The sequence below is a fragment of the Pyrus communis genome, chromosome 8 (genome assembly GCF_963583255.1).
Source record: "Pyrus communis chromosome 8, drPyrComm1.1, whole genome shotgun sequence".
Lineage (NCBI taxonomy): Eukaryota > Viridiplantae > Streptophyta > Magnoliopsida > Rosales > Rosaceae > Pyrus > Pyrus communis.
The window spans coordinates 12,710,477-12,725,711 of NC_084810.1; the positions used below are offsets into that span (position 1 = coordinate 12,710,477).

The 15,235-nt window shown below is 35.7% G+C and overlaps 1 protein-coding gene across 2 annotated transcripts; it reads left to right on the top strand.

The window, feature by feature from the left end:
* Positions 1-1,582: 1,582 nt before the first annotated feature.
* Positions 1,583-9,217, top strand: LOC137741382 (putative axial regulator YABBY 2). 2 transcript variants are annotated; one of them, XM_068481100.1, is made up of 6 exons: positions 1,583-1,806; positions 3,889-4,014; positions 4,518-4,665; positions 5,633-5,681; positions 5,829-5,904; positions 8,853-9,217. In XM_068481100.1, the coding sequence occupies exons 1-6, from the start codon at positions 1,735-1,737 to the stop codon at positions 8,943-8,945; spliced, it is 564 nt and encodes a 187-aa protein (XP_068337201.1). In that variant the 5' UTR covers positions 1,583-1,734; the 3' UTR covers positions 8,946-9,217. The 2 variants fall into 2 exon arrangements, with proteins under 2 accessions (XP_068337201.1, XP_068337202.1); XM_068481101.1 differs by having other exon boundaries at positions 4,524-4,665.
* The last annotated feature ends 6,018 nt before the right edge of the window (positions 9,218-15,235 follow it).

Consider the following 15,235-nt stretch of genomic DNA (forward strand, 5'->3'; position numbering starts at 1 on the left):
TAGATGAAGACTAAAGCACATGTCAAAAACAGTAAAACAAGTCGTGTAGTAAAGTACGAGGTCTTACACGTCCCTATTTATAATGCTACAAGAAAAATTATAAGGATTATCTTGGAGAATCCTTGATTGGATGTGATTGAGCTTCCTTGTTTTGAAGGAATATGTTTTTAATGATGAAAGCGTAAAGGTAGGAATTAGTTATTAATTCTACCTATAATTCCCTTGCCTTATCTACTTGCCATGAGCATAGGAGCTTGGACAAGTTGTGGTCAGCAGCTCAGGTCTTCTTGGTGGTTGTACTGCGTGTGGAATGAATATGAGCATCACTAGGGCATTCTCGCCAATCAAGTATAAAAGTCTACGTATCAGCTCCAGAATTTTCTGAATTATCTCTTACTCCACAATTGTATCATGGAATCCCCAAGTACAATTTATCCAAGCTGTGAATGTAATTAACACAAATATAATTCTTTAACAGAGGTTGCCCATGTTGTAGCATCATATGTGTATATGCATGGTTGGTAGTATCAGTGAGATCAATTTGGTCTAAAAGGATTACTTAACATTTTAGCAAAGGATGCAAACTTAATCTCGGAATTTAATGGGAATTTCTAGTTTCCGACAAACAAAAAAAGGTCTTATTTCCCAAAAACAAAAATTAGGTTTTGTGCGGTTAAAGCTTCATTCACAACATAGAATCAAAAGTAGGTTAGGATGCAACACATAAATGTCATGTCAAAGTAAGAGACAAAAGACATTTTCCCTCTAACAAAATCAATCAAAAATGAAAATAATATAAATATTGAACATGCATGGAAAAAAAATTGAAAACAAGAAATAACAAGGAGAAATGAGTAATGCAAAGCACCTTCACTCTCTCCAGCTTGGACACTTGACAGACACACAAAATACAAATACATGACATACATTGTAAGCACATCTTTCGGATTACAAATAACTATACGGTACAAGTATATTGTTTCATGTCAATAAAACTTATACATGTCTTATTTTATTAGCACAAATAAAAACTTCGGAAACTGTTATTAGTATTTCACATAAATGTATTATTTTTTCTAAATATAAAAAATTTAAAGCACAAATTAAAAATTCTAGAGTGTTGATAACAATTCTCAAAACTTCTACATTTCTTTCATTTCATTCCCAAAGCTCGTCCCTATCTTTGTCATTCATCTCATCCCAATAATAAGATCTCTTTTTATTAACTTTTTTCTCTTTTTCTCTCTCTTCCCTAAACATTCCAAGCATAAATATCTCGATCGCGCCCCCCCTCATCCGCTGCAGAAAGGCAAGAGGAGGGTTACGAGATGGGTCACTCCGACCCACTCATTCCCTCAATCATAACACACCCAACCCCACCATCACCACCTCTCTCTCTCTCTCTCTCTAAAATGATCCACAAACAACCGTTCCCATAAAACCACCTTTTATATATTCTTATTACAAAAACCACTACTTACATTTTACATCCATTCCCACTTCACTCCGACCAGACTAGTCCCATCCTCTCTCTCTCTCTCTCTACTTCTCTCTCATAAAAAGTTCTTTCTTTTCTCATCTTTTGTCTTTGTGTTCGTTTCTCTGTACATTTTTTATTTCTTTAATCACCAATTATATTTAGTTTCTTTTTTTCTGTTTTCACACCTTAGCCTTTCTCTCTCAAGAAATACTACCTGATCAGGCTATATATTACAATTTAAGCTTTGAAATATTATGTCAATGGATTTGATGGCATCTGAACGTGTTTGTTATGTTCACTGCAACTTCTGCAACACCATTTTAGCGGTATCTCTCTCTCTCTCTCTCTCTCAGTCATGTCCTTAATTATTCATTTCTAAGGTTTATTTGTGCCATTTATTTTAACAGCTGAATTGACCAATATCCGGGCTTTCGTTATTTTAGCTTTCAGATCAAGAATGAATTTGATTCGTCATGTCCCTCTATGCACCCGAAAATAAAAACTTACTTAAAGTGCAGAAGAATATATAATGGGGTTTTTGTGAATATATAGAACAATTTTGGTCCTTAACCGACTACTTAAAATGCCCTTTTCTGGTTAAAGTTTAAGTACTCGAATTGACGCCAAGAATTGCGAATTCTTGTGATTCATATGGAATTGATCAAAGAATCTGTCTCCTACCTTATATTTTATGAAGAAATCTACCTGGGTTTTGGCCTGCAGGCCTCCAATACATGAAAATAATAAAAAATGAAAAAATCATTTTATGAACGTCAAGATCGACCAGTAGTTGTAGAATTGCAATCGACCCCATAAAGAGTTAGGTGGATTTATAACAATAACAAAAGTGAGGGAAGATTGCTTCCGGCTAAAGATAGCAAACAAATCTCCTGAATGTTTTCCGCTGCGGGATTCTCATAGCCATGAACTAGGGCAACAAGTAGCTAGGTTATTAGCTAGGGTTGAAGTTTCAGATCCCAAGCTATATATGCCCAACTTTGTGCACATTCCTACTCCTTACTTATAATCTCTCTCTCTCTCTCTCTCTCTCTCCCTCTCGATGAATAAATGTGATCCAGTTGTTACATATTTCAGGTTCTGAATACCAATGTAGTACAGAAGGCGCCTTTTCCTTACCTTTTCCTTACTCTTTACAAACACCTGTGAATATAGTCTGAGGAACGGAGTGAGGGGGAGAGAGAGATAGCGCCAAAGCAGCAGATAGTGCTTCTTGTTTCTTCTTTGTTTCATCATAGGGTGCCTCTGATAAATAAGCCCTTTTAAAATTATTTACTTTTTTTTCTTTTTCCTTTCTGAACTCTATGTATTGTGATTGTTGAGAAAATATATATACGGAAAATGACGATGTTAAACACTAGAGAGTTCACTGCAGAATGTACAGTGGTTAAATTAGTGTAGTTGATGATGATGATGATTCGGCCATCTTCCTTTAATCATGAGTAGTTATGTTTGATAGTGAAGAAGAGTGAGTGGATAATCCTGCTGGTCATGGCCTTTAATGGTTTCCGTTCCCGTCAAGTCGCTTTCTTTCGTCCTCTCTCTCTCTCTCTTTCTCTCTGTGTTGATACACTGAACTATTTCTTTCTATCTTTTATCATCTTCCTTGCGGGTGTGTCAGGCAGAAAAGCCAGAAGGGGCACCGAAAGGAAAAAAAAGAAAAAGAATAGCATCTCTATGTGCGCGTGTGAGTTTCTGTGTGTCTGCGTGTGAATCGGTCAGAGAGAGAGAGAGATGGTTTATGTGTGTGTGTGTCTTAACTCTTAGGTAATTAAATGAAGGGGGCCAAGAGACCTTGCAGTTATTTTCTCATGTGTGGTTTGAGATCAATTCTGCGCACGTACTTTGTTAATTTGAGAAAACAGGTTTTCAGATGCATTTGGGCAATTCATCCTTCTCCTTGTTCTTCTTCTCCTTCTCATCATCATCTTCGTCCTTATAACTGGATTATTCGTCCTCATATCGCTGATGCGTGTCCTATGTATCGCTGTTTTCAATTGATAGAGTTCTTCATAATGAGATCATATGACTATAAATGCAATCTGGTTTTTTCTCATACAGGATTTGTTTCTGTTTTATGAATTAAGGTTTGATTTTTTGTTTGGTCAATAGGGTTTAGTTACGATCATATGATGGTTACATTAACGCCTTTGAGTGCGTGTGCGCGAGAGAGCAAGAAATAAAGATTCAGGTGCCAACAAATTAAACTAGAAATCAATCAACATGATATTAAGCATTAACTAATTTAACCTAGCTAGAATCTCACATTTATTAGCAGTATACTGGTTACTTTTATTTTTCTTTTAAGAAGAATAAATTAAGCATTTAGGTAATAATTTACTGTACCTCCTACATTATATACGTATCGATAACTGAATCGAATAGTGCAGGTGAGTGTTCCATGCAACAGTTTACTGAATATGGTGACGGTGAGATGTGGGCATTGTGCCAATCTGCTCTCTGTTAATACCGGAGGTTCCCTTCAGTCGACTACCATTCCTCCTCAAAATCCGCAGGTACTCATACATTAATTATTAATTTAAATGTATGTGCATTTTTCTCTGCAAATGATGGATTGCCGTGCACTCGAAGTTCAAACCCTATAATTCTTTTAGTATAAATTAGACTAGTACTATTGTTTGTAAGAAAATTACAAATATGTGCATTTTGCTCTCCTTTTCTTAGGTAACAATATACAATATTTTTTCTGACTCGGATTCCCTAAATTTCAACATGGAATTTGATTGGGGTGTATGTGAACAAGGTAGTTTTATGTGCAAGTGTGGGAGTGAATTTATTCATGATAAGTTAAGGATTAGACACAGTGATTTTTAGTTTTTCAAGAAGTATTAAAGATCGAGCAGTGATTATTCAACCATTGCCAACTCAATATGATGTATTTCTGTGTTGAGTGTGTCTCTGAAATCTCAATTCAAGTTCTTTTCGAGCCAACTGTGATTTGACTGATATATATTAATGTAATTTAATTATTTTTTGGTTAACAATTTATTAACGAAAGTTACAGAAACAACACCTGAGCTCAGAGGATTCAAATAAAAACTGCGGATCGTCGTCCTCGTCGTCATCATCATCCAAATCCAACAAGTTTGGTCATGCATTTGAGTCTCTAGAGCTTCATGAACAACCTAGAGTCTCTCCCATACCCCGTGAGTCTCTCACTCCCTCTCTCTCTCTCTCTCTCTCTCAAATTGAATAAACAATTTTTCAGTGTGAACATAATACAAGCACTTAAGCTATATGTCATTAATTATATAAGTGAAAGGGACACTTGAAAAAAACAATAAAAAAATAAAAATCTTTCCTCCACTTGTATAATAAAATATGGCGTATTGCGCCATATTCCGGACACATTGAAAAATCTCTCGCCCCCTCGTCTAACACTTAATGTCTCATACCAAATGTTAATTGCAAAACCAACTACCTAGGTTAATAAATTATCTTGTGATAGCTTTGAACAACGTACGTCTCCACACAATTAGAAAAAAAGTAAATAACCAGGCCAAATCACCCAATATACTTCAAAGTGATCATGTTCTAATATCATTTATTTAGGTTAGTTGAATGTGGTCCATCCTGTACAACCGAGTCGAGCTCTCTATGTGCAATTTAAACTTGGTTTCAAATAGAAATATCAATTGTATAATAAAAAAAATATCTAAAACCATTTAGCTTGAATATAAAAGCTTCATGCAAACACCATTTACAAGTGCTCAATTAGGGATTTGTCCTCACCTCCTCATGGGCCATCCATGATGGTGACCTTTCATAGCAGATTTCAGTACCCGTAAATTAATGGATAGCAACGTCCTAGAAACTGTGCTCACGAGTATTAATACTTTCACATTTTAACACAATAACTATTTCAGAAAATAAATTAATAGGTTGCACTTTTGAAGTGTGGAATCTAGCTATATATATATATATATATATATATATATATATCATTGGAACGAGGTGCAAAGTATTTTAGCTAGCTAGCTCGATCGAATGATGTAATTTTGTCCTACCGCCCACTGCCTACTGGTTTCATGGGAAGCATTTGCACAATGTATTATATTCTCAAAATAAAACAAATTTCTTCAAACTAATTGTTTTTGCATACATATATGATAGCACCAGAGAAAAGACAGCGGGTTCCCTCAGCATATAACAATTTTATCAAGTAAGTTTACTTTTAATCGTTGTTTTTGTCACACATTTTGTTGCTACAAGTTATCGATGACGGTAATATTATTATTAAGAGATGAAATTACCCTTGAAGATGATATACTGATAAGATAATTAATTTAATCTCTCTCTGTCTCTGCAGGGAGGAGATCCAAAGGATTAAAGCTAGTAACCCTGACATTAGTCATAGGGAAGCTTTTAGCAAGGCAGCTAAAAATGTAAGTTACGGGTTGATAACATAGCAGCCATCATGTCTCTCAAAATTTTCATATTTCATATGGGAGGCCTATTAGCTCATTATGATATGGTAGGACTATCAAGTTATAATTTGGTAGTATATATTAGAACCAACAAGTTGATCCATACTACGTTATAGTAAGGGATGATTTGATTCTTAATTCCCGATCGAGAACCGATGTAAGTATTTCATCTATAAGAATCTAAATCAATCTTTGGCCTACATCATAATAATAAGGGTGTGCTATCCACACACCCTTTTTTACTTCTCATATACCCTTCTAATTTTCGGCCGTCAGATTGGATGAATTGAAGAAGATCAAATGACTGAAATTAACAAGGAGTGTGTGAGAAGTAAAAGGGGTGTGTGGATAGCACACCTCTACTAATATATGGCTCTTGAAAATAACTTAACAGTCATACAATATATCATAATAATTGAGAACTTCAAAGAAAATTCTGTCAAAAAAAATACTAATCATACAGGAGTGTGCAAATATGGTATGACTAACCAATCAAAGAACAACCTACAGGTTATGTACCGAAACTCGAAAAGGTTGCTAAACATGCCTAAAATTTTACACTTTGTTATTATAAAATATAAATGAATGTTTTGGTTTCATCACTTGGGTGGTTGAATACATGAACATATAGAAACGGGGAATATTAAAATCAATCTTCATATAGACGAAGGCTTCAAAAAAAAAAAAATTTAAAAGTTTAATAGGTCAATAAATAATTTAATATTTCAGCATAGGTTGATGCTCATTTCATTTTCTAGTAATTGAAACAATATTCCTGTCCAACTAAGTTCAATATGACTTGTTAAAATTTCACTTCATTTACATCTTACAATATGATTGACCCAATAGTTTAAATTAAAAGTATTTTGTGACCTAAAAATGACCCCGGGGTTAAAGAGGAAACTCACGGTTTGACAAGTCCTTGGAAAAATAGGATCCTCTACTTGTGTTTGCTTTTATCATGCTTATATAAAAAAGAACTACTTGTTTCTGGATTTAAGGGTTATGTATTTTGAGTTTAGGGTTTAGAGTTTTGTTGAAAAGCAATTTAATGAAAGTATAATGCATAATTTAGGCATAAGCTGATTAGTACTATACAAACTTCAAAAGCCAAAGTAGAGAAGACTTGCGTTGCGTGGGGAATGTTAGTGATTTCCCACTATATTCAAATTGTTATTACTGGTAATATTTGAAGTTATGGAAGTAGGGATTCTTCCAGTTTCATATAAGTTTCTCCTCCTAGCCTTAAATAGTCGAAACTATCACTAATACTAACAAAAGGAAATTAAGGTCGATCAACATACAAATTCTGTTAACAAATGATTGAATTTTTTTTTCTTTTTTTGCAACTGTTTTTGGCACTTCAAAAATCTTGTTATACACTTTTCAAGTGCATTTTTCTATCTAATTATAGAAAGTTTGGAATGTAAAATGTATATGGAAATACCAATAACAATTCCCTTTTGTTAATTTAACTTAATTAATTCTATAAAAAGCCAAAGGTAAAATCAGCTCGGCAAGATAATAAAAGATCAAGCTCTCAAAGTAACTTATCCATGGACTTTTGCAATTTGAAGATTATAAGTGTACTTATGCAAAACTGCATGTGAACTTTATTTATGATAGTAACATATACAAAACAAGGATGGAGATTGGATTTTATGTGGATTGCCTGTCAGTAATTAGCATCCGAGTCCTGACGATTTATAACAAATTAAGTGTGTGAAGTCAAGACTGCAAATTTCCTTGATGGTTAAGGTGGCAAGAAGCACGGTTAATGATTATTTTGATTAAAAGTTAGGTTAATGTTATTTATATGTACAAGATTTGTATCAGTACATCCAAGGGACAAGATTTTAGCAATTGTTTATTAACACAAGTGTCCCCATATTGGAGAAGTAAATATCCATTACATTAAGTGGCCGGTAGCTCGCCTTAAAATTGCATTGAGACATTTTGTAAAAGTTTCATTCTGTTTTTGGGTTTTTTTTTTCATATGGAAATTACTCATTAACTCGAAGATAAAAGTACATTCAACTCAGACTTAATAAATGTAGAGAGCTTGGTGGCTCAACTTCAAATAAAGGATGATCTGAAGAAAGTGCGGCTCTAGCAATGGAATAAGCTATTCATTATTACCTTCTCTAGGACAAAAGGAAAGGTCTCTAAATCAAAAAAAAAAAAATATTTAAGCACAGCTTTAGCCTTCTCATTGTCCTCAACCAGGATATAGAAGTTAAAGTCCTTCTTGCCACACCGCATGAATGACGTTCTGAGCATCACCTTCAACTTGATTATATATGTATTAGGGTTTAGGCTACTTAGACTTGCTTCTACAATTAATATTGATATGTTCTTTTAGCTTATCATACATACTTTTTTGGTTACATTGGAAGGTTTTGAACCCTTGACCTAGCTTACTCCAATCCACCCTCAACACTAGACTAACCCCAGTGGTTTAGGCTCATACTTTCATTTATCAATATTGAAGTAGGATTGAGTGGCCATCAATATGCAGATACATGTTCTAATTAAGTTCCAACAGCTTACAATCTTTCAGACATATGCGGCTACATTATATACCATTATACTAATTAATTTCACTTTTTCTCCCTTTAATTAATAATATATCGAAGCAAGATAGTAGTAGTATAAAGGTCACCAAATAATTTGATTTATAAACATGAGCACAAATTGCAGGCATCCTCATTGTACAGAGTATCACACTCTTTTAATAGAGTCTGCAGTATGAATTATGTGCATTTTTATTAAACGATGTGCAGTATGGAATTACGTGCAGTATTAAGGGTAATTGGAGAGAATACATTTATGATACAATGTGAATGTGCTAGTCAGAATAAAACCTATATATATATCAACTGAGAAAATGGTCGTTTGTGTTGCAGTGGGCACATTTTCCCCACATTCACTTTGGATTAAAGCTGGATGCCAACAAGCAACCAAAGCTAGACCAGACTTTTGCAGGAAAGGGAACTTAAAAGTCTAATGGCTTGTACTAAAACAAACTGGTATACAAAAAATACCCTCTCCCGTGAGAAGTACCTGCAGGCTTCTCTCCCTCTATATGTATGTATGTATGTATGATGCAATTACTTGAACATATTGAGGTTGATGAAGTCTCCTGATCCTGTAGCTAGGAAACCTCTTTAGAACCTCACTTTTTGTTTACTACCTATAACTACGTGTTTAAATTGATTTTCCCTAACTGTCTAAGAAGCAAATACTACTCCTGTGATTCGTTCAGGTTGAACATATTTTAATCTTTTAAGTAAACAGTTAAATATGCGTTTGTTGGATTACAAAGCATACTCTCTCTCTCTCTCTCTCTCTCTCTCTCTCTCTCTCTCTCTCTCTCTCTCTCTCTCTCTCTCTCTCTCTCTCTCTTTTGGTGGAAGGACCACAAAAAAATTAACCAATGTGATCAAGGTTCTAAAAGACGGTAGGCGCCAGTCGGGCGGCGGGTTAGGGTCTAGTGCCTAGGCGGGGCCTAGGCAGCCTAGGCAGACTAGGCGGATTTATGTAAATATATTATATTTCGTGTAAATAATGTCAGTTTATACTTAAAATATAAACAATTTCATCATAAATATAAAATAGAATGACATATATATTATGAAGTATTGAAACATAGTGAAAACATAGTAAACAAGCATATATTGTGTGTTCATTTAAGTCTACAACAAGTCTCTTACAATTTATTGAAAAAAATAAAATGCAAAATGAAAGTTATCTATTTTTTGTCTAAGTGAGTCGCAACCTAGGCAGGTGCCTAGGCGGGTCTGGATAGGCTAGCCAGGTGCCTAGGCGGTCTAGGCGGGTGCCTCAGCAAATCTAGACACCATTTCTTAATTTTCAAACGCTTAGGCATTAATCGGGGCCGTGACTAGCCGCCAAGCGCCTAGGCGGCACTAGGTGAGGATTTTTAGAACAGTGAATGTGATATTCATGCATCTGGGAATCCACCCGGAGGACCATAGGTTAATACTCATCAATATGTTTGGCTGTTTATAATTTTACAACCAGCTTATCAGTACTGTATTCGAGCTGTCATGACTAAAGCAACATGAGGTAGAGAGAGAGAGAGAGAGATGCCACTATTCATAAGATATATAGATGATGCAAACGTTCTTGCATGTTTCACCCGTCTTTTACTCTGAGAGAGAGAGAGAGAGAGCTCAGATAATTATTAATATCTTTTTTTTTTTAAATGCACATACAGTGAGTTGTCGTTTCATTTGATCAGATTCATAATTTTCATATTGGAAAATTTAGTACTAGCCTTAGGTTTGGAAAACCTATTTGTGTTTGATTTAGGGTATTGTTGATATTAAACGAAGTTAAGCTCGTTTGATTTTCATTTCGTTTTTGCATCATATATATACACACACACACACATGTTAAAAATAAGGGATACAGAAGAGCTAAAGAAGATGGCAAGAGAAGAGAGGTAAAAGAAATGTATGAGAAACCGTAAATGAAATCTAAAATTAAAAAAAGCCATTATTTTCACTTTTAAGATTTATTTTTTTTAATTCTTCTTTGTTTCATCATTTTCCTTCATATATAATCACTCCCTCTTCTTTATCCCTTCGTTTTTTTCATATACTTCACCATATGCAAATACAGAAAATAAAAACTAAAAATTAAAATTGAAATGGTTATGCACCCAAATATTTAGCTGAGATTTTGCATTTAACCTGTCTCTCAACTTTCGCTACCCAATAATTCAATACCACTTGATTAAAGTTCATCGTTAAAAATGCTCATCAAACCAAATATTTAACTTAATTAACTTTTCACCCATACAAAATGCTCATGAAACGACAGGTTTAAAATGAAAATCTTACTACTATTTTAACCATAAACAAAATTACTTTTAAGAAAAATTATCTATAATCTAATCGTGAGTATTTTACGTCTGTTGAGGCGGACAATATATATGACCGTTGCTCGTCGTTATACTCATGGTCACGAAAGAAAAAAAAAAAGGTTAGTAATTTATAAATAAACAGAATCTAGAGGAATTTTCAAATTTGAAATATTATTTAAGAGAACTCTGTGTCCAGGAGTGTTGCTAGTTTGTCAAAGAAGCAAAGAATTAATGAATTAAGGAGTTTATTAAGGATATACTCTAGGCAAACACTTAAAGTAGAAATACCTTATTTCTAGTTAGGCTAAATGTTATTCTAATAAACGAAGGTATACAAGTATGATTGAGCTTGAGGAAAAAAAAAAAGTAGGATTTAGTATAATTTTAAGAAAATCATTATTTACCTAAGAGTTGACACACCCCGATTGAGATCAGGGCATGCTGACCGTCATGTGGAAGTGACGTAACCATGTGCACAGTGCGGAAGCTAATAAAATAATAATAAAAGTAGTACAAATAAATAAAAACCAGCTTTACACAAAGTAAGAGCATACATGTGCAAGCGTAAGTGTGAAAACAAAGTTCAGAGCACGAATACCTAATGCAGTCCGGGAGAAAACGACACTACAAAGGCACACCCGAGGGTGGTCCTACACTGGTAATAATCTGTCAGATATGCCGGGGAAATCCTCAAGGAAGCCACCAAAGTGCTAGCCAACTAGAACCTGGAGGGGCGCAAAACAAAAAGTGTGAGTGGGCAAAAACAAAGCTTTTCAAAACCATTTCATAAACAAGATTCTAACCCCTCGCCGTAAAACCTGTATACTTCCCAGAAAAATAGAATATACATATATATAAATCATGCTCCGAAATATGCCATGTCAAATGTCTCTAAATAGAATGCAAGTGCTCAGGGATGTCAAATCAATGCCATGTAATCTGTCAGCTAGAGTCACCTAACGTAACCTGTATGGCTGAATCTAGAGCTCAAATCTCCATCTCACTAACTATACCTGCACACGAGTCGGAACCACCAAAAGTGGTCTATACGACAAGCCTGGGTGCAATATAAGTACGCTCAAGTGCTACGATCACGTGAAGGCTGGGCGAATAATCGCGGGTCACCTACGAGTTGGAACCACCTAAAGTGGTCTGTACGACAGGACTGTGCACCTAACTTGGATCCAAGATGAGCGTGTGGTGCGGGAAGTGAACATCACGTGAAGGACTATGCCCAACTCTGGGCAGGAGCATTAACACCGGGGGTGCAGGTTATGAGCTCTCTATGTATCTCAAATCACTACTGAACGTAAACATAAATCATAACTCACCTGGCACTTACTTGTGCGTTCGCAGCACCAAACATATATATATATATATATATATATATATATATATATATGCAACTAATAATGCGTAAATAAATGGCAAACAATAAGCATGGCATATAAACGAATAAACGTTTCAATTCACTTTCTGGGAAAAGTATAAGTATATAGGTATATACGGAAAACCTAAAGCCCACTCACTGGTATGTAGAAGGGTCGTAACCCCCTTGTCTCGAGTGACCGCGCTCGTCCTCGGGATAGGTCTTACCTATATGTGAAACAACTATAAAAATGTTAATTTTAAAGCACATAACCAACCTTACGAAATAACTTCTCATACAATGCTCAAATGGGGTGTATGAATACACCAACGTGATCTACTCAACCTTAGGAACATCCCCATATTTTTAGAAAAATTTTCCACCGCCGCACGCGCCCCCACTCACCGGCCAAGGCACAGCCACACGCGCCGGCCACACGCAGGCACGTGCCTGGCACACTGACGGCGTCAGGAATATTCCATTAACTTTAATGGATTCCGTTAACGCCGTTAGGAATATTCCATCCAAACTGACGGAATATTCCGTCGTTTTCTCCGGTGAGGCTCCGGCGCCGTCGCCGGCGCCGGAAAATCGTGAAAATTTCAAAACTTTGTAACTTCTTCGTTTTCAACCAAATTTCACAAAATTGGTACCAAAATGAAGCTTACAACGAGAGGAACAAATCCATACCACTTTCAAGTGCTAAAACACACGGAATCTCGCCGGGAAAACACCACCAACTCCGGCCAACCTTGTAACTCACTATCCCGACGTCCAAAACCTTCAAACGAACCACCCCGAGCCTCCTAAGGACCTTACCAAGCTTCCTACAAGCTTGAAATTCCCAAAAACACAAGAATTAACGTGTGCATGAACAGTGACAAAATCGGGGTATCTCGAATTCGACGTGAAAACGAAGGTATCCTTACCTGAAATGGGTATGGTTGAACTTCTACAAACCTCACGAGCAAGAATATATACTTTGTTTCCTCAATCTGTGAAGATTTGAAGGGTTTTTGGGTGTGTCCGTACGTGTGGGAATGGAAATGGGAGAGAGAGAGGGAAAGGAACAGGGCACGGGACATGGAAAGGGTGAGGGTGTGTGTGGGGAAATGTGTGTGGTCCACAACCAGCCAAAACAAGCTCAAAAACAACCACACAACGAAAAATCACACTAGGGGCAAAATCGTCCTTTCACCCTTACGGTTCGAAAATTCCGGAACGGGCTGTCACAGGAGTGATCCTTATATGTATATTCTCATCCTTACCTAGCACGAGGCCTTTTGGGAGCTCATTGGTTTCGGGTTCCGTAGGAACTCCGAAGTTAAGCGAGAAGGGGGCTAGAGCAATCCCATGATGGGTGACCCACTGGGAAGTTACTCGTGAGTTCCCAAAAACAAAACCGTGAGGGAATGGTAAGCCCAAAGCGGAGAATATCGTGCTACGGTGGTGGAGCGGGCCCGAGAAGTGATCCGCCCCGGGCCGGGATGTGACAAGAGTAATATTAATGTATTAAAGAAATGCTATTTGTACATATAAAACTGATACACTCTCTAACATATGGTAGACTCCAAATATAATGAAGGGTCCAGCTTTATTGGAGAGTTTTTTTTTTTTTTTTTTTTTTTTTTTTTGAAAAAAATAGTATCATTGTTTATTGTTCACATTCCTCTAGTTTTTCGTAGAATATTTCTAATGTATATATTAGGGAGTTGTTATTAACACTTTAAAAAATGTTAGTTCGCACTCTAAATACGTATAAATATATAGGACAAATTAAAATAACTTGAAGGAGTGCATATTGCATAGTAACATTTTTGAAGTGCGTAACACAATACGAAAAAAAACCACAATGTCTAGATCAAAGGATTTTGTGAGGCACAATAAGGTTTTCGTTCGCCTAAACTTCGCCTGATGGAAATTTGTGGAGCAAAGGGTCATTGCACAAACATTTGCCCGACAACTATTCAAATTACATTGGGCAAATAATGTTTACCTGACAAAAAATTTCGTCGTGTAAAATACGTTAACTAACTTGGGCCGACAAACCAAATTTGCCTGATGACAACATTAGTACAAATGTATACGTGTAAAATATCCTAAGCTAACTACTCCTGGGTGGTGCCTGAAGGTCACTCAAAAGACTAGGGAGGCGAATGCTAAGGGTTGACGTTGTTTGCACCATCCAGGGCCGGCCCTAGTTCAGTGCTAGCCGGACGACCGTCCGATGCCTTAAAAAGTCGGGGGCACAATTCTATAAGCTCATAAATTAAAACAAATTGGTTAATTTAGCAAGTAAATAAGTTAGGGGCGCTGGTTCTGTTGTTCTCCAGTAATGCTAAGGATCCATGTTCGAACTAGCCTATGTGTCATTTTCTTTCCAATTTTTTTTATCAATTTTTGTTTGATCGTTAATTTTTTTTTTTTTTTTTTTTTTTTTTTCACAATTGCTTATATTTGATAAAATTTGGTTAATTGAACGAGATGGTTAACTAGAGCTGTTGGGGCCGTTATTTTTTTAAGTAATAAGGAAGTCGGTGGTTCGAAGTTTCTGCACCTTTTTCTTTTCAATTTTTACTAATATTTGTTTTGAGTGTTAATTTCTTTTACCTTTGATTCTAATTACTAAAATTTGGTTAATCCATTAAGAAGGTTAACTAGAAATGCAGCTTTTTGATATTCATTCCAATTCAAGTTTAAGCTTCAACAAAACAATGTATGTATGTCTTTACCAATTAATTTGGCAAGCGCAAAGAGTATTCAAAAAATGAGATCACTTCCAGGCAGCTACATAATTGGAACTTTCTATTCTACCAAATCTACAAGGCTTTTGCTCAGAAAATTGCATTGTCAAAATCTTGTGCTTAGACACTTTACACATCAAGTATTGCTCAATTGACTAGTATTTTTTATTATACAACAATCTTCTTTTCTTTATGACCAATTAACCAAGTATTGCGATGTAATTTTGTCTTTTATGTATGACAAACTTATTGTCCGCCAAGAAAAATACTTATTCAAATTATCGA